This window comes from Stenella coeruleoalba (genome assembly GCF_951394435.1).
Source record: "Stenella coeruleoalba genome assembly, chromosome: 6".
Lineage (NCBI taxonomy): Eukaryota > Metazoa > Chordata > Mammalia > Artiodactyla > Delphinidae > Stenella > Stenella coeruleoalba.
This window is the reverse complement of record NC_137151.1, coordinates 99,638,524-99,663,821: the sequence shown is the minus strand read 5'-3', so window position 1 is coordinate 99,663,821 and position 25,298 is coordinate 99,638,524. Positions and strand designations below refer to the sequence as shown.

Here is a 25,298-nt window from a genome sequence, read left to right as displayed (position 1 = left end):
GGTGGGAGTCTGGGAGCCGTGACGGCAAGGAGGGAGCCTGCAGCTCGCCCACCTGCATCACTGTGGCCACCTTCTCACAGGTCTTCTTGCTTCTGGCCTTGCCCCACTGCTAGGAATTCTGTTAAAACCTAAGTCAGGGGCTTCCCTGGTGGCGCAGTGGTTGAGAGTCCGCCTGCCGATGCAGGGGACACGGGTTCGTGCCCCGGTCTGGGAAGATCCCACATGCTGCGGAGCGGCTGGGCCCGTGAGCCATGGCTGCTGAGCCTGCGCGTCCGGAGCCTGTGCTCCGCAACGGGAGAGGCCGCAACAGTGAGAGGCATGCGTAAAAAAAAAAAAAAAAAAAAAAACCTAAGTCAGATCACTAGTACTTCTGCTCAGCACTCTCCAGTGGCTTCCCATCTCACTCAGAAAAAGCCAGAGCCTTTTTGGAACTTAACCTGTGAACCCCAGCTGCTCTGCCTCCCTCCAGTTACTTCTTTAACCTGTTACTTCTCTCATTTGTCTCCTCCTGCTTTATCCCTCCTTCCAGCCCCTCTGGCCTCCTCCTTGCCTGCCCCTATAGGCCTTTGCACTTGCTCTTCTACTTGCTAGGAATGTTCTTCCTCCTGATATGTATTCGGTTATTCCCTCACCTAAGTCACCTTCTCAGTGAGGCCTTCCCTTTCTACCCAACTCTCTTACTTCCTGATGTTTTATGTCTCTCTTTCCTACTTTATTTTTTTCCTTAGTGTGTATCTCCAACTAACATACTAGATATCCTACTTTTAAAAACACCTCTTGCTGCCTATCTCCTCACTTGAATGTAAGTTCTATGAGGGTAGGGGTTTTTCTCCCATGCTGCTGGTAGACACTTGGATGTTTGTAGAATTGATGGACATTATGGGGAATGGTCAACTGACATTAAGATCCTACTGAAACTCCTGGAACACGTGGCAGGTTAGAAGTAGTCTCAGAAATCCCTGAGACAGGAGTTAGAGGAGGTCTCCATCTAAGAGCTATTAACAGGAACACTGAGGGGACATGCACAAGACCAGATCACTCCGGTATTCCCAACAGAGTGCTCTGTAGACTGTGAGGAAATCCAGAGGTAAAGTTCTAAGTTAAACCAGGAAAAGGCTGTCTGTGATTTCTGTTATCAGGAGAGATGAAAGGTATCACTGAATTTCGCTCATTGGGCAGCACTCTGTCTAGCAACAAACGGTCAGAGTGGTAGGTGCACGCACCTAACAACTTGCACATTTTCATAGTGTCACACTCAGCACTGAGTCCGATGTCAGACTGAATTACATACTGTCCTAATGTTACATGTCAAGATAAGAAACATTCAGTATAAGCTGCCACTGAAATGGTCTGGGATCCTCTTGGGGATTACCCATGAAGATTACAGACTGAAGGATGCAGATGAGAAATAATTTTAGGAAAGAGTGAAACATAATTTTTAAGTTTCAGAATTTATGGGGTCAAAACCAAGCAGGATTACGTGTACTATAGTGTTACTACAATGTAGATGAGGTATTTCAGGGCTGACCTTATGTGGTGGCTTCTCCTGAAGGATACCTACCAGTTCAGACTTCTCTCGGTCATATTGGTTCAAAGAGTTGGATCTCTTGGTTCATGGTAAACAACCCTCAAGAAACAGATTAATAAAATATTGCCTCATTCATTTTACACGTTGCACATAGAAACTTAGCACATAGAGAACATTACCTCACATTTTAACCTACAGTACTTTAATACAGTCTAGTAATTTCTAACTACTATTTTTCAATAATTATATATGAATTGCATGAATACATATAGATGGTCTGCTTCATGACAGCATAAGGAGAGGAAGACTGAGATTTCTTAGTAGCCAGTTAATCTTTTCCTTGATTCTTTTTAAAGCTTCAGCCCCAGAAAGGAACCTTTCCCGGTTTATGGTATCTTGTCATCCTCATAATCATTGGCTCCCAGATTTTTCATCTTTGGACTCCATTTTACCCTGAGGCCTACTGACTTAAAGATGGTGACCTAATGAATGAAGTATAATGGTAGATACCTGTGAAGGGTGGGCCACTTCTGTCTGCACAATTCAGAAGCATCAGCTAGCTTATCACCTGTATTTAATAGGCCTAACTTCAGCAAACAGCAAGTGTGTCATAGAGGCAAACCAAGTTTCACTTTTACCTACAGGCAGTAGAGAAGGAGCATCTGGCCATGGTTCTGACGTGTCACAGCTCTCCACAAAGGCATCATATTGTGTCTATGAGGTGGAATATTTAGAGACACTCACCCCGCTGTTTAACTTGATCCCTCTACCTATTAGTTGTACTGATGTGTGCATTACTTTCTGTCCCATGTTCTAGGTGCTCATGTGACTATCACGGATCGAAAAGTAGCATTAGAGTTTCTTAAATCAAACGTTCAAGCCAACTTACCTCCCCATATCCAGCCCAGAGCTGTTGTTAAGGAGCTGACTTGGGGACAGAATTTGGGGAGTTTTTCACCTGGAGAATTTGACCTGATACTTGGAGCTGATATCATATATTTAGAAGAAACATTCACAGATCTTCTTCAAACATTGGAACATCTCTGTAGCAACCACTCTGTGATTCTTTTAGCTTGCCGAATTCGCTATGAACGGGATCACAACTTCTTAGCGATGCTTGAGAGGCAATTTACTGTGAGGAAGGTTCACTATGATCCTGAAAAAGATGTACATATTTACAAAGCACAGAGGAGAAGCCTGAGGGAGGACTTATAGTTGGCTATAATTTATAAGAATGTTGTCACTGAGTGTGTCAATTAAGGTCTTAGACTGGGAATATAACCATATGTAATGAAATGGCTTACTGTACAAAGAGTCTAATCAAAGGTTCTCAAAAGGCAAAGCAAATGTGCAGTTTTAAAACAAAGCACTTTGTCCCATTGCTGTGACTTTTTAGTTACGTTTTACTCACTCTGAAATTCAATTAACATTAAAGGAAAGTGTGCAATTTTGGTTTATGTTGTTTCTGTATCCCATACTGCTCCCTCTCAATAAACAATTTTCACTGGTGCTGTGATGAAGGGTTGGTATAAAGGCATCTTCAAAGCAGTGAGCTTGTTTTGGTGAGGCTAGATCCTGCAAATCATTTAAAACACATTGTAAGACATACGTTTTCTAATTTTCTGAGTATAAAACAAGAGGTTTGGGCTTCCCTGGTGGCACAGTGGTTGAGAGTCCGCCTGCCGATGCAGGGGACACGGGTTCGTGCCCCGGTCTGGGAAGATCCCACATGCTGCGGAGCTGCTGGGCCCGTGAGCCATGGCTGCTGGGCCTGCGCGTCTGGAGCCTGTGCTCCGCAACAGGAGAGCCCACGACAGTGAGAGGCCCGCGTACTGCAAGAAAAAAAACCACAAAAAAACGAAAAAAACAAATGAGGTTTAATGGACATTCCCTGAGCTGTTAATACTCTTGAAATCTTTTGTCTACTGCATTTAGGTCTTAAATACTTTTGCTTGTTTGAGATTAGGATGTGAGTTTTCTAAAGTCTCATGCTTTCTGGCGTAATTTCGGATTTAGGTATATAAACAAAGGTGTAAGTCAAAATAAAATTTTAGTTACTTTTTGATAGCACCTAAAATCTTGGACCTCTATGTGCTGGGAATAGGTTATCTTCAAATCAAAAGCTATAGTTTCTCCCTTCAGCTTTACCCTTTGTCAAATGTTGTTTTTGTATTTCTTTCCTAGCCTTTCCCTGCCTCCTTATACTGCATAGGATGACAATAAAAAAAGTTTTAAACCTCATCCCGCCATGGGAGGTTAGCTCCCCAAGTATAATCTCCATCTGTATTGTACTGGTAATTGCTTATTCAGTGTCTGTGCTCCCCAGAAGACTGTGAGCTTCTTGAGGGCCAGAATGCTTCTGCCCCTTTCATTATAGCCTCCCCAGTATCTAGTATATCATAACCAAATATTTGTTGATTGAAAAAGATACATTACATTTAGAGGGTATTGATCTCTGGGTTAATTGATTGCTACATTGTTTTATGATTATCTTTGATAGACTTTGTGAAGTCACACACATACCCTGCCCTTTTTTCACAATGTAAAAGCTTAAACAACAGCTTAAACAGATTGAGATCCAAAGAATATTATAACCTCAGTATGGTATTTGGTACTAGAGATAGATTTCCTTCGTAAACCCTTAGAAACAAGACCTCCTCCCTCTTAACCTTTTAGTGAATATTTTGGATGTGGAAACACCAAATACTTTGTTTTCTACACATATTTTAGAGGTTTGGCTTTAATAAAGATGAATTTAAAGTTCTGAGATTGTGATGTACCAGTTCAACCCAATTCTGATAAATGCACATGAAATTGAAATATCCACAGCTTACTGAATCCATAAAATGCCAGTACTGCACCATAGGCATGGAAGGTCTTTTAACAAAAGTAAAATGAAGGCCCTGCAATATCAACAACACTATAATGAAAGACTAATCCCATCTAGGTATGATATTAGAAATGAAGATACTAATTGGAATTCAGCTGCTTTCCTTTAACATCCCTGACTTTGGAGAGAGGTATTAGAATGTCTTGGGGTGTCCATGGAGTGGGCGGGGAGCCTGGATGCTTTACCAAGTGAAGGAAGCAGTGATCGGCTTCTTTTACATTTTCATAAAACAGTAAGACTCAGAAAAGGTTGAAGGTAATTCTTTCCCCTTGGCCTACAAATAGAAGAAGAGGTGAGAAAAATTCAGCAGGAATAGCTTGGTTGTCTAAGTGAAAATCAAATGATTTTTTCCTGGCTTTGAGTTCAAAATGTGGCCACAGGTCCAGTTCCCTAGGGAAATAGACTCAGAGGTGAAGGTTAAGGTGCAGAACGTTTAAATGAGAATGCTTTCGAGAGCGACACCTCTGACGGAGTAAAAGTAGCAGGACTGGGAAAGAGGAAGAAATTGGGTTGGGATGCGGTCAGGAAAGTCCTCAGCGGAATTCAGAGCTGAGGTGGCCGGAAGCTGGGTATTGAGGCAGGGGGTGGGACTTACATCTTTGTGTCGTCAGTCATTGGATGCAAGGAGCTGAACCTTGGGGTGAAGACAACACCTGAGAGACTCAGCTGAGAGCCATCAGCCACGAACATTCCCAGAAGCTGGGAGATGAGTGCTTCAGGGATGTGTGTGTGGGGATGGGGACGTGAGACTATATCTGGGTATTGTAGCGCATTGTCCACTATAGATGTCAACGAAGTTGTGACACTTTTTACTTAGGAGAAAAGGATTAATTTATCCCATAAATGTGCATTTTAAGTGTGCTTGTTTTGTCTTCAAGTTAAGGATAGAAATCTAGTCTCTGGACCTACTGTACTAAGCCTTGATCCTCACGTTGCTCAGTTTCTTCAAACTGTTATGCAGTTAACTTAGCCAGTGGGTATCAGTAACTTTCTTCCCAGTTAAAATCAAATACCATGGCCAAGATGCTAAGTTAAAATATACATCAGATTCTTAGAACTAAAACTACAAAGTACGCCGTTGTCTTCTAAGTAGTTCCCTCTTAAGGGTATCTTGCTTTAGTTCATGATAGAACCATCTGAATCCATGGTACCATCTTCAGATAGTTTCTAGCGGTACATTTATTCTTTTATACTAAAGGATCAGAATTATAATCAATCAAAATACTTTATCTAAGTGAACTGAACACTAGATTGAAAACTGAGGGCAGAGTAACATTGTCTGAAATGTTTCATCTTACCAAACAGTTTATGCTCCAATAACACAAGGACCGTACCTCATATTTATATTTCAAGTGTTAACAGTGACCTCTTCATAAAGGGAGTTCAATTAACATATACTCATGAAAAATACAGATTCCTTTACAGATCAGTTACCTTATTAAATTGCCTATTCTCAGGGATATCAAAATGTAAAGCATATTCTCAGTAACAAAATTGTTATGAACTTATATAAAAGATTCACTTCCAACATCATTTGTTTAATCTCTATGCTTTTATAGTGGTTGATAGAAGCATTTTCAGTCACTTTTGAAATCAAGAAACAAAAATAACAGTTTAAGACACCTTTAAAAAAAATTCAAGCACTCTATTTTTTTATTGTTTTGGCTGCACCACCGGCTTGTGGGATCTTAGTTCCCTGACCAGGAATCGAACCCCCACCCTCAGCGATGAAAGTGCAGTCTGAAACCACTGGACCGCCGGGGAATTCCAACAATTTAAGATACTTTTAAAAATCACTTTTTCATGTACCAGTACTGGTTAGAGGTCCTAGATATAGTTGGTGAAACAGACGTGTGATTTATTTTAGTGTCAGAGAAAGTCATAATTTTTCTGCTCCCCAGAACCTCTACCAAGACAGAAGTAGCATTTTCAAGTTCTTTCACAAGAATGAGGTGAGACACTACAGTGAGTATTATTTCCCTGTTGTGGGAAACTGGAGACCTGGGCTCTCTTAGCACTGACGTGAACTGCAGAAAAAGCAGGGCAGTCCTCAGGGCCTTTTTTTTGCACTTTAAAAATTGAGGATTTGTTAGCTCAGAAGTTTCTGCTCTAAAAATCATGTTATGCTTTTCTTTCTACAACCAGAGAAGGGTTAAAATTTAACACTAGAAAGTATGGCATACTGAAAAATTGTTTCCTAGCTGAGAACAACTGTTACTCAGGGAGATTAGAAGGGAAAACAGTGTAACAGAGTTGAGAAAAGGAAGGGCCAGCTTTCTTTTTTATAACTTTGTGTAAGGCTGGTTCTGCTACTTCTATTTTTTTTCATACAATATATATATGAAGAGAGAGACTATGAAGTTTAACATAAAAAAAACTAACCAACATGACATTTTCATTAATTTAGCAGATTAATACTGCTTAGGAAACCACCTCCAAATATGAAGAAAACCATACTTAATAAGTTTCCACTTTTCAGCATCTATCCTGGAGATATACTAACTTGTATATATCTATACTAACTTGTATATATATTAACAGTCAGCAGTTTCAAGCAACCTGAATGTCCACAAAAGAGGGTATTGGTTAAATAAACTATGCTGTATCTATACAATGGAATACTTCACACCTGTTAAACTGAGGTAGATATACATATAGTGAAATACAACTATTGCCAAGATACATTCAGTGGAAAAAAAGCACCATTTATATAAAAAAGGGAGAGGGAGGAGAGAAAAGACATTTACATTTGTGTGTATATGCACAGATTGTCACTAAAAGGATACACAAACTCACCCATTTGTACTGTTTAGTTTTTTTTCCAAATATACATATTACTTTAAAAAACTAAGTTAAAAAATATGAGGACATTATCAAGAAAGTGAAAAGAAAACTTACAGGATGGGAGAAAATATTTGCAAATCATATTATCTGTTAAGGGTCTAATAAGCAGAGTATATGCGGAACTCGTAAGACTCAACAACAAAAAAACCATTAAAAACTGAGCAATGAACTTGGACACTTCTCCAAAGTATACAAATTGCCAACAAACACATGAAAAGATGCTCAATATCATTAGTCATTAAGGAATTACAAATCAAAACCCCAATGAGATACCACTTCACATCCATGAGGATGGCTTTACTATTTTTCTTTAAAAAAGCAAAATAACAAGTGTTGGCCAGGATGTAGAGAAATTGGAACACTCATACATCACTGGTGGGAATGTAAAACGGTACAGCCAATGAGGCAGTTTGGCAGTTCCTCAAAGAGTTAAACAGAATTACCATATGACCCAGCAATTCCACTCCTAGATGTATACCCCAAAAAATTGAAAACAGAGACCCAGAGCAAAAAACTTGCACATGAATGTTCATGGAAATAACTGCAACGTATAACAGATGAACAGATAAATTGTGGCATATACCTACACTGGAATACTACTCAGACATAAAAAGGAATGAAGTACTGATAAATGCATGATTATGTGTAATATCCAGAGTTGGTGAGTCTACAGAAAGACTGGTGGTTGCCAAGGGCTGGAGGAGAAAATTGAGAGTGACTCTTTACCGAGTACAGCGTTTCATTTCGGAGTGATGAAAATGTTTTGGAACTAGATATAGGTGGTAGTAATACAACATTACGAATGCACTAAACGCCACTAATTGTTCACTTTAAAATGATAAATTTTGTTATGTGCATTGCACCTCAATCATAAAAATTACATTCAAATGCCTGGAAATTACCTTTCCTCTTCACTTGTTAGGCCCTCATTAGAATCCTAAGCCCCAGTTTGGTCAATATACTTAAGAAAGTTGTCGAGAAATTAAAATGCAGTGAGGGGAAGGATAATACTGATTAAGGCAGGGCTTTTCTGGGTTTTTGCGTTTAGTGGATAATGGCAGCATCTGCAAGACGGAGAAGAACCAGCCAAAGGAAGAACAGATGTACAGGAGTAATTAAAAGTTCAGTTTGGACCTATTGTTTTGCAATCAAGAGTAGAGATGACAAATATGAGTCTGGAATTCAAGGCGAAAATTGTATAAACGTGTTAGAATTGTTTCCTTGGCTGTGTGTCTTAAAGCGTCTTGAGGACAGGAACTTCTGTGCCCAGAAGTACGTTCTCAACAGGTACGTATTTGTGAAATGAGCAAGTGACAGCAAAGATATGGATGGAGAGAAGATAGGCACTCTTTGCTTTTACTGGCGGTCCAAGCACCTGAACACGGTTTGCAAGGAGGGTCAACACAAGTCCCAGTTTGCTCAGCACAATCCTGGTTTACACCTCACACTTTCACTCTCAAAAATGTCTATTTGTACAATAAATTACGTGTTACTCTTTGTAGAAGAAAAAAAAAAGGAATACAATTCATGTAATTCCTTCAATACAATGGCAGAGATAACAGGCTTAATAAACATCGCAATTAAAAAAATTCCTTTAGAACGCAACTGCTTATTTTCAGAAATTGAATCAATAGTACAGGAGAGAATCTTTTATTCTTGTGCTTTAAGCAAAGAGCAGATTAACCATATCTCCTCTCCTTTCCTTCCATTTTATGGTCACAGAACTTGAGAATTACAAGGGGAGCCAGGAAGTCATCTGTCCTTATCAGTTCTTCCAATGCAAAGATGCGTTTTATGACATTAGAGACAGCTGGCCATATGTCTCCTCCCATTGGTCGTCTCAACAGGGGAGTAACATCTCCAGATCTTCAAATAGGCACTGTTTAATCTTACTGAAAAAAGAAATCTTGTGCTAAAAACTAGGAATACAGTGAAATTAAGTAACTAAAGATATGTTCTTGTTGCTTGAGTTAGTTTTCTGTTGCTGTGCACCACAAGCTTGTGATATATTCTAGCATAACTTTTGCCCTTTAACAAAAGTAATAAACCAAGTCCACAAAATACAGCTTGACACAACTAGTGAAAAACACAATGTAGAGATCCCATCCCAAAAAAGAGACTTCCGGAGTTTTTAAAAGCATGTTTATGTGACTGCACATAAATGTTTGTGTAAAAAGGGTATTATGACAGTTGATACCACAAAGATTACAGTAAGAAAAAGCACTTTATGACAATATTTCACAAATTCACAAGGATCACTTTAATATACAAAGCAATTGCTACCATTCTGAACACAAAGCAGCTAATATGTACATAGTGTTAATAAAATCCATTATAGCTCAGTACATTTTTCTTTTTACACAGATAAAGCACAGAAAGATTTAGGTAAAAAAAATTAAAACAGGGATGTTTCTAGATTGTAGGGAATTTTATTAGAAATGTATTTCCCTCACTATAGTTACTTATTTAGTATTCAACTCCAATAGCAACATCAGAGTTAAAAAATCAATACCCTGTTTTGTGCTGATAGTTTTGGGGGGAGGTATTCTTTACCCCAATCCTCAAGCAAAAACCAAAAAAATAAAATAAAAACAAAACCAAAACCAAAAACCCAAACAAACATCTTTCTCTCTAGAAACTTCCCTGATTATTTTGCTTCTAAAGTTTCAAGTGATACAGCTAGGTTAGAAATAATTCCTCTTCTTGGGGGGGATGACAACTGACGTGACAAATCAGTAGGGGATTTTACATGGAAAACGGCAAACTAGCACTCTTCTTTGCCATCCTAACCTATACTCACAGAAAAATGTTGACGAATTATTTCCCACTTTTAATATAAATAATTTTATTACATACACAAATTGGAGTGGCACCTGGATAAAAATACAATGTCTATAAAGCATATACCAATTCAATTTTAAAAAAATAAGAAAATAAAACCTCCCAAACACAACGATAGATCATTTCACTCAGCCAACTAACGTAAGATCGTTATCTGCAGGGATTGTCTTCCTTCCCTACCAATTTTTTAACTACTTTAGATTTACTCTCACATCTCTGAGATGCTCCTCAGACACAAGCTTAGAAATGCCATACTTCTGTAGGCAAGTATTAAATAATGCCTCTATAAAGTAGGTAAAATTTGAATTTCCTACTGTATGACCCTTTCAAAAAGACATTTCCTGAAGACTGTTCATTTTCCTTTTACTTGCTGGTGAGAATAACTCAAAATGTATCGTGTTTTACCCAGCTAGGACCTGTGTGCACAGTACCAGAATGCAGACAGGTCAATATTTTCTCTCTGTGCTAAACAACTCAGCCTGTTTATAATATCAAATTGCTTCACAGGCTTTGTTCTATTTTTTTTCCTATTTTAATTTTTTTAAAAAATAAATTTCAAGCTAAAACACCTGAAATATAATCCCTCCATTCAAACGTTATCTGGTCCCTCTTAAAGTTTGCCCCCTGAGGACACATACAAAGGCTTAAGTTACATTCACTAATCAATAAGAACTTATCATAAGCAGATGAGACAGATGGAACTTCAGCACCCTGTTTGATTTATTTGAAATTCTTCCATACTGACTCAGCTTCATGATATGTTCGACCCCTCAGGGATTAGTGCCTCTCTTAGCCGTTGATTTTAGAAAGTCAAGGAAACCAGTTCCTAGTACATACAGTGACTGTGCAGTCAACTTAAAAAAGTCAACATATCAACATTAAAAGTATTCAAAATGTATGTAAGCCATCCAACAAAAAGTTCTAGTTGTGCTTTGTACAACTGAGTGAACAAATTTATACCACAATTCTTCACCTACAGGCTTACTTAAGCATACCTCACTTTTCCCCTCCTCATCTGAAATCAGTCAAATGTGATGTTAACAAAGACAATTTAAAGTGAAAAAATTTAATCAAATTAATACATGTGTTCTCCATGATAATAATGATTAATTGCCTTGAGAAGTCTTTTACTGTTCTAGGCAAATTCAAGGATATCTTAGGATTCTATAAACAGTATTAATGTTGGGGTGTGGACAGTCTTAAAATTGGAAATAAATATTTATTCACTTGAGTTGCTTTTCCTTCTATCTTTATCCATGATGAAAGACAATAAGATAGGGTTTGAACCCATCTTTTAATTAACTGGGCTAGTCTAATCTAATTTCCTGATATTTTTCTTTTACAGCATTTATAAGGCTAGCCTTTAGGTGTTAAAATATTTTAATCAATGAAAAAAGCTGCCATAAAAAAAGCCACATGATTTGAAGAGAGGAGAAAGACATAAAAAGTCAGATGACAATTAATTGATGAGGGAATTTCTCAAGTTTGCTAATACCCAAACAGGGTCATTTTTAAAAGTGCAAGTTACACCAAACATTTACAAAGAATATAATGTAAAAATAATCCAAATAAATATACAACTTTTGTATTAAGTCAATGGGAAACAATATACCAACAGCTTTCAGGGTTACAATGGCAACAAATAAAGCCTCTTGGAAAAACTGAAAAGGTGTGTTAACAGTTGTCTCTAAAACCCACTTTAATTCAAAATCTTAAGATATTAGCCTTATTTTAATCCTGCAAAATTAAGCAGGCTTCTGATCTTCAAAATAAAGAGAACAATATATGCTGATAGCTGACTACAGCTGATCACAGAACTAAAAACATTAAAAATGAAATCTAGATTGAAGTCACTTAAAGTAAGTAAAAGCATCCTGGTTTAAACAAACTTGTTTCTTCCTAAGCCTTTGTATGATTCCACATGTCACCCCAAATGGTCAAAAGGATCAGGGATTAGGCCTGAGAGACAGAGATAAACTTCAGCCAGATGACTTCTGATCGGACAGCCTGCCTGACTGGCATTGTGCTTTCAGATACTAGCACTGTTGCTGACTTGCCATCAAGATACATTTTCTGACAAAAATCCCTGCTCAAATGAAAACACCAAAAATTCTCCCCCAGGATGATTTTTGAAAAATCAGTGGTACCTTTTAGAAGCTATCTTCAAAATGTTCTTACCACTGTTATAGCTGCCAGAGACAAAGCACAAAAACCAAATACTTTTTTGTGGGGGGGTGGGGGTGGTGGTGGTTCAAGTGACTAGTAACACATTTAAAAGTATCAAGCCAAAGAAAACTGACAATTAAAAAAAACCAGGAGATTAAAAAACATCAATCATGAGTGCTGGGGTAATTCAGTCCAAGAAACTACCAAAAGTGATGCAATAAAATACACAAAAATGTAAAATTTCATCTGACCTCAGTATACTATAATACTCAGCATTCCTGACTTAAGAGCTCTCAGAGCTTCAGATTATATACTGTATGTATATATATATATATATACACATATATTATACAAATGCCATTCCCCCCCCCGCCAGGAATATCTAAATCAACAGAGCACCTATGACAATATTATGGTTGCCAATATGGTACTTGAGTTTGAAAAATGGACTTAAAAATTACATCTGATATCAATTTTTAATAATGTGAACACATTGGATCTAGCCCTTTCTAAACCACTTTTCAGTTAAACACTATCAAAGCTTGAAAACTCATAAGAGCAATATATAAAAAATAAACCCCTCCCACTTCATTTTTATTAGAGTTAATCTGTCCTATAGATAAAAGTGCCACATGGCCCTATATTTGCAAAGTGAGCAATACCAAACTTGCTATTTTCTAGGCAAATCAGTAGCATATGTACAGATTCCTATGATGACATTTTTATTCCCTTTCGGCCAATGAAGAGAAAAAACATAATGTGGCCACATGTTATTGGCTATAAGATTTTTAAAAATTATGCTGTTTTCTTAACAAAGATTCTCAAAGTTGCATGCTTAAAAACAAACACCTTTTTCCCAATTCTCTTAAAAAAAAGTTTGCTCAAAATATGCTTAATTTCTATCTGTATAAACTGAAATCTTCAAATCTCTCCAAGGGTCTAAACAGATTTAGCAACAGAATACATTTCTTACCTCACCATTAAGTAACTGACTTCAAACCAGTGCAATCAGTCTTTTATAACTTATAAATGCAGCCAGCTAATATGGATGTGACTTGCCTTGATTTATCAGGGACTAAGAGGACCACCAACTTTCTAATTAAATAGAAAGCCTCAACTTTTGAAAACATTTAACTTGCTAAATACTAGGCAATTTTCATTTATAAAGCTTATGACTTTTAAAATGTTCAGGTCTGACATTCTGCCTCAAAGAAAGACTTCTAGTTTGTGAACAGATTTGTGATTTTGCTTGGTTTCTATTAAACCAGTTTTGGAAAATGACACATCTATGCAGGTATACAAATAATTTTTACACTATAACTTTCCCCATTAGCTCAGCAGGATAAACAACAAAATTTACAGTCGTTTGAAAGCCTTCTTGAGAATCTGGCGAACTGTCCAGATATAAGACTACATCACTCAATTCTTAGAATGGTGCTCCTTCATAAACTCTGTTCATCCTTGAAAAAAGACAACGGTTTGTTACAAATAAAAATATACCATTTACAAATATTAATTAAAAATCTTACTTTTCAAAATGGACTCAATAATTAACACCCATATCTGCATATTTTGTTAACACATTAACAAACTTAACTTTTAAAAACAACCCATGACTAAATATAAAACATTAAATTCTAGACTCTCTTTTAAAAAAGGAATACCTTCTCAAATGAGAAATTATAATCTAACATTATGTCAATCTCCAATTTTTCAAATCCACCTCAGTCTTATTTTTTTTTAAAGGGTAACTTTTAAATTTATCAAGCTTAGTGAATAAAATGAGTATTGGTAATTAAAAGTAGTACTGGAAACAATGTGTGATACATACAAATACAGACTGTTTATAGGTAAGGAATTAAAACAGGTAGCTCCTTTACAGAATAACAAAGGGTATATATAGCATATTGGAAAGCTAAAGCATAGCTATCCTTTTTATCAATAGAAGAAAACAACAAAGATATGTTTTGCAAGAATGACAATCCAAATATTGTAGTACAGCAGTCATTCAAATATGTCTGAAGAAAATTATTTTCCTTGTGCATATCTAATACTGTACTTTAAAAGAACTATATCCTTATAACTTCTTTCATTAAAAAACTCACTACTCTGTTAAAGTATGTTAATACGGAAAAGATTTAAAATCAGTATTTTTCTACAACACATAACATTTTATAAACAAATACAGCACTTTGCTTTAACATCTTGAAGGCTTTCCTGTTGGTGGTATAATATAAGTGCAAAGGGGAACAGTTTAATTAGAAAAACCTTTTAAAGTAAATGAGTTGACAATATAAATATTTTTGAAGGCGATGACAAAAACATTTATTTAAAAACCTTGTTATATAACTCAAGGGATTGGTTTACTAATGAGCATCTTTTTACTAAGAATTTAGTACTAAACTAAAACAAGCTTTGTACTTTTACTTACTTTGATTTAATTTAAAATCAAATACCATGCTTTTTCATTCAGTTGGTTACTTCTTTTAATGTATTCAAAATGTTGAACACATACAGAATTGAATTAAGAAGCAACAAACTGCCCTATGGAAGAGCTGTAGTTAATACAGAATATTTTTAAGAACCAAGGACAAGTTTTCAGTATTGAAGAGAATGTACATAGAAAGCACTCCAAATTCATTCTTAATTTCTTCAACACCATCCTAAAATTCTTTTCTTAGAGGGTATGTCTCGTAACAATCTTACATAATTCACAATGAAAATGTGAAAACACGTCAATTTGGCAATCAACACGTCTTCATTGCACCTACTTACTTTATGCATGCGGCCCACACATTACTTCAGCTCAAGAGGCTGGGGTAATTCTGTCCCTAAGGCAATCAAGGAGCTCAGCACAAACCTTGAAATCATTTAAAAAAAGATTTTCTTTTCCTCATTTCCCCCATCAATTTACAAGTAAACAAATTATTACTTCTTGAAGAGGGCGGGGGATAAAAAGCAGAAGTCTCTTCATGATTCGTGGTGCTGAAAATTTCTTGAGGGGAGAAGTGGAGGCAGGTGTTGGAGCATTCACAGTTTAATGCAAAAGCACAAATGAATGAAAATTCTGTAGTTGCTTTCAGGCAGTTTTGCGCATAGAAAAAAAGAAATGTTTAGAAAATAAATGTTTATTTCGTCTTCCTGGTTGTGGCCAAGCCAGTCCTTTTTCCACCATAATAGGTGAAAATTTAAATCCCAAATTAATCTGATTTGTGGCAGTAAAGGTCCTTAAGTGCTTTTAGCTCCTCAATCAGTGTCTTGTTTTGGTTTTCAAGCACTGCCACTCTGTTTTCTAGACATTTCACATATTCTTTCTTCTTTCTACGACACTCTCGTGCTGCTTCCCTACAAGCAAAAAAGGACAGGAAAACTTATGCAACATTTCTGTATCATTTATTTTGCATTGATAGACTACATTAAAAATAAAAGATTTAGCTCAAAGCAACAAATGTTTTAATATATTATAGATTAGGCATTTGAGAAAAATAAACAGAATGACTTGGAAATTGTCTAATGTAAAATTTTAACATACGATAGAAAGTTGATTAAAAAAAAAATTCAAAGCACCAGTTTTAATTGATGGGGCATAAGGGTGGCAAGCATTTTCATACTAAATTAAGAATTACTATATTTTGGAGTAGAATACAAAATTGAAATGAGCTTTAAATAAAAAATAAAAAGAACTCTTTAGCTTGGAGAGTGCCTCTTAAAGTTTCTCAAAAATTTCGATCTAAATATTTTTAGATAGAATGGAAAGATTCTCCTAGTGGATTGTATGGGCGAAAGGACAGATACACAGAACAATGAAGCATGCCAGACACCCCAGAAACAAACCTATACAAATACAGTCAATTAGATTTTGACAAAAGTACCAGGGCAATTCCACAGAGAAAGGATAGTCTTTTTAACAAATGGTGCTGGAACAAACAGGTGTTCATACAGAAAAGTGAACCTTTTACACATTTCACACCTTATAAAAAAGTTAATTCAAAAGGGATCACAGACCTAAATGTAAAACATAAAACTATAACATTTGATACAGAGCAACTGGAACTTTCATACATTGCTGGTAGAAATGCAAAATGGTACAGCCACTCCGGAAAACAGTTTGGCAGTTTCTTATAAAGTTAAATATACACTTACCATTCCATCCATCCAGGCCACTCCTAGATATTTACTCAAGTGAATTGAAAGTTCATATAAAAACCTGTATGTAAGTATTTATAGTAAATTTATTCATAATCCTCCAAAACTGGAAACTAAGATGAACTTCAAGGTGAATGGATAAATAAACCACATCCATACAATACCAGGGATAAAACTAATTCCTGATTCATGCAACACTATCAATGAATCTTAAATGCACTGTGCTAAGTGAAAGAAGCCAGATCCAAAAGGTTACATACTGTTTTTATATGAGATTCTGGAAAATACAAAACAAGAAGATGGAAAACAGTTCAGTGGTTTCCAGGGGCTGGGGGAGGGGGTAGAGGCTGACTACCAAGAGGTATCACAAGGGATTCTTTTTAGAGTGGTGTAAATGTCTGTATGGCACTGTGGTGGTAGACACATAACATTTTATGTCTGTTAAACCCCACAGAAATATACAGCACAAAAAGTAAAGTAATGAAAATTTAAAATAAAAAACAGGATATCGGGGAATCCCAGAATTGAATGTAGATGTTGAGAAATCTAACTTTACTATAAATGTTTATGTATATGACATAAGAGGGTGGAGAAAAAAGAAGCAGAGCTAAGTAACTTTGAAAACAGTGCTTTCACTGGTACTTTAAGGCTAAAAACAGAAAGAACTGTACATAAATGCTATATTATAAAGTTGTTTCTCATAGGGGTACAAGTTGGCAATTATGGAACTATTTTATATACTAGAGTTTAACAAATACATAAATAAACCATCTTTAGTGGGAAGCCAAGTTTCTGTCAGAGAACGAAGTTCAAATAAGCAAAGGGGGGAAGGGAAGGCTAAAATAAGCCCTGTGGCTACAGAATAGAGTCAGAGGGATCAGTACAAACATATTTATTATAGTAATGTACACGTACAGAAATATAGTTGTGTGCATACATGGGCCAGTGTACACGTACACACACACACACACACGTGTATATTTCCTAGCTCTGTCCTTTGAGAGGGCCTGTGAAACCTCAGTAGCAAAGAGCACAACTACTGCCTAACTGATTTCTAAATACCATTTTCCAATGAAAGAAACTAGGACTCACTGAATAAATGGCTGATTTCAAGGCTAAAGCAGGGAAAACACAAGATGAGAAGTTGAACCCAGATGATCTTGTAGGGCCAGAAAGTAAAGACGTGCTTGAAGAAAAATAAGATGCCATCTAAAGGACACAGGAACCGACTTTTAAGAGCTCCCGATGGCCAAAACTGGAATAATCTTATCATAATAATATTGAATTATAGCCCAAAGAATATAAGGTAAGTATCTATAAGACCATACTGATATAAATAAATATGTGGGGAAGGGACAAATTTTCCTTATAGAAGAATTCCAGTTAGTAAATGTAGAAGGGATGGGGAAATAGAAAATCCTCATTAGAATATCACAGTAATAATTACTGCAGGAAAGATTCCCCTGTGAATACTAAAATTAGTGGGGAAAACTTGAAAGAGAGAAATAAAATATTTGCATAGTCTCCAAGCAACTCTGCGAAAGTAACACCAATTACCATGTTGGTTTTCACCTATGACCACAAGTTCTTTGATACTCTCCTTTCCAGGAGGTGGAGTTTAATTCTCCTCCCTTTCTAAATCTGTGACTTTCTTCTAAGGAATAGTGTGTAAAAAGAGAAAAATGATAACTGCAGCGGGAACACTTGGACAGCACTTTAACCAAGTGATCAAAGTTAACATTGCCAGTAATGAGTCATGCTGGTATGTGCTCCCTGATATGAAGTGACAAGAAGGGCAGACTACATCTCTGTGGTATTCTTCCCCCAAATCCATTACCTTCATCTAATCATAATAAAAACATCACACAGGCCCAAAGTGAGGGATATTCTGAAAGAAACTTAACTACTACTCTTCAAAAGTGGCAAGCCCATGAAAGACAAGGAAAGAACTGTCACAGATTGGAGGAGATGAGGAGCCACGATGACTAAATGCAATGTGGTACCCTGGACTGGATTCTGGAAGAGAAAAGGAATAGAAGTGGAATAACTGAGGAAATTCAAATAAAATGGACAGTGCAGTTAATATTACTATACCACTATAAAAAATACTATGTTAATTACTATACATAGTATATGACAGAATGTTAATTTCTTAAGTTTTGACAAACACAGCCTGGTTATGTAATATGCTAAACTTATAGAAAGGTGGATAGAGAGTATCTGGAACTCTGTTCTATTTTTATAACTGTTCCCATAAGCTAAAATTATTTCAAAATAAAAAAATAAAAACTGTATACTAAAAACGTATTATTTATCTTTGCACATATATATTAGGGGAAAAAAATTATACTCCAGAATGTTAACATTTTGGGTGGCACAATTAGTGTTGAGTAAATATTTTAGCTTATGTTTTCTAATGTGCTTATAATGAGCATGTTTTACTTCTGTAATAAAAATAAATAAAAATGGGATAATACATATTCTTTGGTAACCTGCTCTTTTCCACTATGAACATCTTCCCATCTCAATAAAAACACATCTGCATTATTAACAGTTGGTTTTATACAGTTGAAAGGATGTACCTTAATTTATATAGCATACACTTTAACTGGTTTGAATTTTCAGGTTTTTTTACCCCATTTCTAATTCATTTTCTTTGAATCTACTTATTTATATCCTTATCAGTCTCCTGACTTTGTTAAAATGTTTCTAGTTTATTGTTTGCTTTGCTACTTACCTTTTCCGTGGCTAATCAGAGGCTTTCATATTTTTAGATGGTCAAGCCTACTTAACCTTTTCCTTCATTACTTCTGCTCTTAGGAAACCTATTAAATTCTTCCTGCACTCTAAAATTGTAAGACAGAGGTGCTGGGTTGTATTGCTTCCATAATTTTTTACTCCTCCCTCCCTGTGGGAAGAGCACACCATTCCCATTTCGCTGATGTTGGGCTTGTCCTAGCCTGTGCTTTGGCCTATGGTACCCGAGTGGACAAGATGTTTACCACAATCAAGCAGGTGCTTCAAAAAGTATTTCCCCTTTCCCTTTGCTACAATAATGACAGGACTCAAAGAGGTGCTCCTCCTTTGGCTGGGAGCATGTGGAGGAGAGCCATACCATGACCTGCAGCTGCCGAAATGTAACATAAGTGAGGAAGAAATTTTTGTTGTTGTTGGTTTTTTTAAAATAAATAAATAAATTTATTTATGGCTGCGTTGGGTCTTTGTTGCTGCACGCGGGCTTTCTCTAGTTGCGGCGAGCGGGGGCTACTCTTTGTTGAGGTGCGCGGGCTTCTCTCATTGCGGTGGCTTCTCTTGTTGCACGGCACGGGCTCCAGTAGCTGTGGCACATGGGCTTAGTTGCTCTGCGGCACGTGGGATCTTCCTGGACCAGGGATCAAACCCGTGTCCCTTGCATTGGCAGGTGGATTCTTTTTTTTTAAAGAAGATGTTGGGGGTAGGAGTTAATTAATTAATTTTTGCTGCGTTGCGTCTTGGTTTCTCTGTGAGGACTTTCTCCAGCTGTGCAAGCCACTCTTCATCGCGGTGCGCGGGCCTCTCACTATTGCGGCCTCTCGTTGCAGAGCACAGGCTCCAGACGCGCAGGCTCAGTAGCTGTGGCTCACGGGCCCAGTTGCTCCGTGGCATGTGGGATCCTCCAGACCAGGGCTCGAACCCGTGTCCCCTGCATTAGCAGGCAGACTCTCAACCACCGCGCCACAAGGGAAGCCCAGCAGGTGGATTCTTAACCACTGCACCACCAGGGAAGTCCCTGTTGTTCTAAGACACAGGTTTTTGGCGGTATGCGGGCCTCTCACTGTTGTGGCCTCTCCCGTTGCGGAGCACAAGCTCCGGACGCGCAGGCTCAGCGGCCATGGCTCACGGGCCCAGCTGCTCCGCGGCATGTGGGATCTTCCCGGACTGGGGCACGAACCCGTGTCCCCTGCATCGGCAGGCGGACTCTCAACCACTGCGCCACCAGGGAAGCCCTATCTTCATTTTTGAGTAAATGGCAATTTGAATGTTATAGAATTTGGGGAATCACAACCTTTTCTTATCAAGTTTAGAAGACAGGCTGTGTTTGAGGCACATAGGGACATTTATCCTAGTGAATATGTTCAGGAGGAGAGTGCTTCTCTAACTTTTCCACCTAAGTAACCATAATGGCAGAGGAAACTAAATATGGGAGCACAGTCCAAAGCAACTGCTGCTGGTGTGAATTATATCTTTAAGTTTACCTTAAAAATGTTTTTTCTCTCAAATTTTTGAGCCAAATAAATATTCAAGGAAAGCATTCCATGTTTGCCTCTTGGTGCTACGTACCTCCAGCACACTGCCATGTGTTCTTGTCTGAGAGGCAGAGCAGGAGATGATGGTTGAATCTGACAGGTAGCAGGTGCACAGGCTTTGGTGCCAGAGCAAGGCTCATATCTCAGTTCTACCCATTTTTTAAAAGGTGTGACCTTTGGCAAAATATTTACCTTCTTTCTGAACCGTATCTCCTCTGTAAAGTGGACATAAGCTTCTCTCTCATTGTGGGCAGAACTAATAAAATATGTAAAGAAATGAGGTATCGTGTCCAGCACATACCAGGACCTAAATAAATAATATCTCAAGGGAAAGGTCAAAGTCAGAGTATATATTAGGTGGTATCAACATATAGACGATGCCTGAAATACATAGGTATGGATGAAAGTTTCAAGGGAAAATTTGAAAAGTAGTCAGAAAACCAGGTGAGTAAGCCAAAGAAGAGTTTAGAGAAATGAGCAGTCAAAAGTGTCAAATACTCCCAGTAAAGGTAAAATAAAATGAAAAGAGAATACTAGATTTGCCAAATGGGAAGGTATCTGTCCCTTTTTATAGACACTGGAGTGGTATGGTGGGCACAGAAGCCAGATTCTAGTGAATGGAAGTTGAAAAAGTAGAAGCAGCAGATATCTGGGAAGAAAGGGAAAAGGAACTATACCAGAGTCAATGGGAAGTTTCCTTATAGTGAAATTAAATCCAAGCCAAAGTATTTTATTAAAGAGTTCACAGTAAGTCAGGTGGCTTCCCTGAATATCTCAAGCAAGCAGAGGTTGTTAGGAATTGTAGCTATGTGTTCCCTGTCCCCAGCTTGGCGTGCATGTGGCTGGTGTGTGTGTGTTGGGGGGGAGGGTGCGGGGCGGGGTGGGGGGAATCATAAATCTCACGAAGAGGAAAAGGAGAATTTGGTATGCCTGTCAAATTAATGTGCTTTCATAAATGGGCAGCCCTCTATACACCAGAGCAGACAAGAAGCTGCAGTGCTGCCTCCTCACCCACTACAATTAAGCTGCTTCTTAAGTGGTTTCTGTGTAAGGGGAAAGGTTTCTGTTCCATAGAGCCAAACTACACAGACATAATCTGAAGTCCTTTGTTGCTTTCACAATCAAGAGATGTATTTTTTACCTGACTGCTCTGTTGTGTCTGCTGAGAACTGGTTTCTTCAGTAAATGTTCTCGTCTTAAACTTTATAACCTAGCCTTTACTTGAGACTTCTAATCAGACTTGCTTCTAATTTTCAAAAGGGTTACTTACACATTTCCTTACAAACATTAAAAAAGTTTAAAACACAGTTTAATTTATATTTTAAAATACATTTAAATATGAACACAGCTTTTATGCTTCTGTTTATTATTGTAGCTTACTTAAAATCACACATTGATGGAGCACAAATGAAATAAGTTACTCAGCTTGTTTCCAACTCTTTTCCTAATAATCTGGAAAAAACTGTGCCATTTCTGCCTAGGTGTAATTCACCAACATTCTATAACAGCTAGGAATATTTTAGGAATGAAAGAGGTTGATCTAAGCTGAAACATGAAATTGCACAAAAACAGACACTTCAACAGAGCACTGCAGTTACAAAGTGCTTTCAAAGGAATTATCTTACTTGACCCACATATTTGACCCCCAGAGCAACCCTCTGGGTGCGTAGTGGGATCCTGTTTTACAAAGGAGAAAACTGAAGTTTAGAAGGTTATGTTCTTCTAAAGTCACAGCAAAAGGGGTAGATCTAGGACTTGAATCCACATCCTCTAAGTTCAACCTCTATGTTTCTTTCACTTTATCACAGCAGTTGAAGAATCTTGAGGTGAAAAGCAGTGGAATATTTTCACTGTTTCAAACTTTTAATATCTTTATTTTCATTTTCTTTGTTTTGTCTTAGGTCATTTCTATATGTTAAGCTAAATATTTAAATCCTAAACTAAATAAATAAAAATACTAAGGTAAATATAAGTAAAAAAATTTTTATTACGTTTTTTTGATGACAAAGCCATTTACAGCTATGAATTTACTTTATGGGAATAACTTTCCCACATTTAATAAATTTTTGATATGTAGCATTTTCATTGCTGAAGACTAGTTCTATTTTAAGATTTTTGTCAATAATAAGATATTCTCGGCATTAATCTATTTTTGAAGAATCTTTCTTTAGGTGTTAAATTGTTATTATTTTGAGTAAAGATAATATGCATTAAAACTTAGACTGGCCATCATACATTTACCTATTACAAATACATTTAATATAAATAAACCTTAACACTTAATTTTAATATATATATACATAAAACTCTTAATCTTAACAATACTACTCATGAAAATAAACAATTTTAAATAACCTAGATAGTTGGTTGAAGCAATAGTGAAAACATAGCAAAGTTGTGCGTTAAATCTCCCATGGGGAAATTGCATGAACGAAAACTACTCTATCATCAAAGATGGACCCATAATCCCATTAGCCATCTCATAAGTGCAGCTTATGAGAAGCTAAATAAAGAAGTTTTAGCAAGATCCATCAATTTTACCAGAAAAATATCTCAATGCAAAGATCCTATTGTCAGCAGATGTTAAAGACACACATCTGGCAGAATCTGAAAATATGCCTGACCTACAACAATATAAGTAAATGCAATGTATGTACCTGTTCTTCATGAGGCGAACCTCTCTCTTTCGTGCTGCTTCTTCAGCAGGTTGTGTAGGAAGTGCTGGGGAGGACGCCATAACAACTCCAGGGGCAATGGTGCTAGTGGGTGCTGTGCGAATCTGGTATGTTTGTACATCTCCAGAGGCAGCTGAAAAGAAAAACAGTGAGCATGGTGTAAGACACTGAACCACTGTGACTTGGTAAAACTACGTGTCAATCATCAATCTAAACATATATTTTGGATTAAAAGGAAAAAAAGGAACAGATGATTCTGACTAAAATGTTGAAAGAATCAGCACTCTTTGGGACATTACTCAGAAATTAATTCCCAATTTAATGTATTTACTAGTATAGTCACTTGGATGAAAGAGGTCTTAACTTATGTCTGCTGGGTCTTATATTTATCTTTCATTGGAATGTAGTTCTATTCTGTTGTTAACATGCTTACCAACCTTAAGTCTAAAAGGTAAGTGGGGCACAGCCTGGATGATCTTCCTAGATAGAGTATAGTCCTCAATGTCTTCCTTTGATATTGGTAAATTCATATTAAAAAATTTCAAGTAGACTCTTGCCACGACATAAAAACGACCATGATTTTTCATAAAATAGCAAAATGGAAGAGAAAATAAAGCATAATGGTCAACTATTATAAATTCCTAATTGTAACAAAACAAAGTATGAAAAAGTGTACCATTTGATGCCAATTATATTACTTGTAAGCATTGTTTTAATGTAAATGATAACGGCTGAACAAATTGAAGTTTTACTTTTCTAAATGATCCATCATTTGTGAAAAGAAAAAGTCTCTATTTGTCAAATCGCTTCTAAAAACAGCTTAATAATATGCCCTCCTAGGAATAAGAAACCTAACATTATCTGAGAGAATTTGAAGCTCTTTATAAAATCATCCATATTTGTTATTAATATCAATTAAAATGTGTAGTTTGAGTGGAAAAGATTTATATACTAAACATGTTACCATCTTCAAACTGACGTTCAGAATTCAAATTCACTGACATCCTGCTTTACAATTTTTGAGTACCTGCATGTAAAGTGAAAAGTTGTTTTACTCCCATTAATAAGCAAAATATTATCTTCTTCAAATATTATTTGTTTAGTAACAGAAAATATTCTGTAAATACATTAGGGCCCTTTAAATAAATTATGACTCTCTAGTTGGTGTTTTAGAATTATTCAAAATTAATCATCCATGGTGAAAGGGCACATCTGTCATTACCTAACAGAGGCAAAACATATTTTTAATAAAAATATTTTAGAAACAGATTTATTATTAGTTCCTTAATATGCAAATTTTAAATGTGGCATAAATCATATTCTTAAAATATTCAAGTGAATTCAAAGAAAAATGGTCAACTCCCATCCATAAAGATTTCTGAAACAAATAGGAAGAAAACAAAAAAATTAAAACAAAACAATACAGAAAAAAGCTATTTCTATAATTCACCATGGATTTAACTACTTTTGCTCATAGACCAGGAGACTTACACACTGGTATAAGATTTTTCAGAATATAATGCTATCCTTTGAAATAAAAAATGATGATCTTAGAAATGAAGATGTAAATTTCTTTTGACTTAAAAGCAGAGGAACAGAATTTTGAACCTCCAAAGATTCTTATCAGTGATTTAGTACAACTTTTCATTTGACACATGAAAAAAAATGAGGCCCAGGGAGGCTGGGTCTTACTCACAAAGGTCACAAAGTGAATCTCTATATATTTAGATTTAGAATCTATCTTTTTTTAACTCCTAATTTTATTGTCTTTCCCTCTAACCTACCTCATTTCTCCTATATCCAATAAAGATAGATGTTATATTTTTAAAATTGAAAATAGTTGTTTTTATGCCATGACATTTTGGTCCAATTGGAATAATGGAAGAAGAGTTCATGGAAAACAGTATCTATAATGAAGAAAA

At 36.6% G+C, this 25,298-nt stretch overlaps 2 protein-coding genes across 14 annotated transcripts in view; one reads left to right on the top strand and one right to left on the bottom strand.

Moving 5' to 3' along the window:
• The window catches only part of METTL21A (methyltransferase 21A, HSPA lysine), a 56,634-nt gene that overhangs the window by 9,254 nt on the left and 22,082 nt on the right, over window positions 1-25,298 (top strand). For 3 of the 5 annotated variants that reach the window (XM_079923713.1, XM_079923712.1, XM_079923714.1), the window contains exon 4: window positions 2,346-3,718. The exons of the other annotated variants lie outside the window; for them this stretch is intronic. In XM_079923713.1, the coding sequence (XP_079779839.1) occupies window positions 2,346-2,743 (398 nt within the window). In that variant the 3' untranslated portion in view covers window positions 2,744-3,718. Of the gene's footprint in view, window positions 1-2,345; window positions 3,719-25,298 lie in introns of those variants that run through there. 5 annotated transcript variants of the gene reach the window in all.
• Window positions 7,592-25,298, bottom strand: part of CREB1 (cAMP responsive element binding protein 1) — a 58,301-nt gene continuing 40,594 nt past the window's right edge. For 3 of the 9 annotated variants that reach the window (XM_079923705.1, XM_079923704.1, XM_079923708.1), the window contains 2 exons: window positions 23,359-23,509; window positions 8,451-15,614 (listed from right to left, as the gene is read on the bottom strand). In XM_079923705.1, the coding sequence (XP_079779831.1) occupies window positions 15,470-15,614; window positions 23,359-23,509 (296 nt within the window). In that variant the 3' untranslated portion in view covers window positions 8,451-15,469. The other 6 variants (XM_079923711.1, XM_079923710.1, XR_013828632.1 and 3 more) reach the window with 6 other exon arrangements.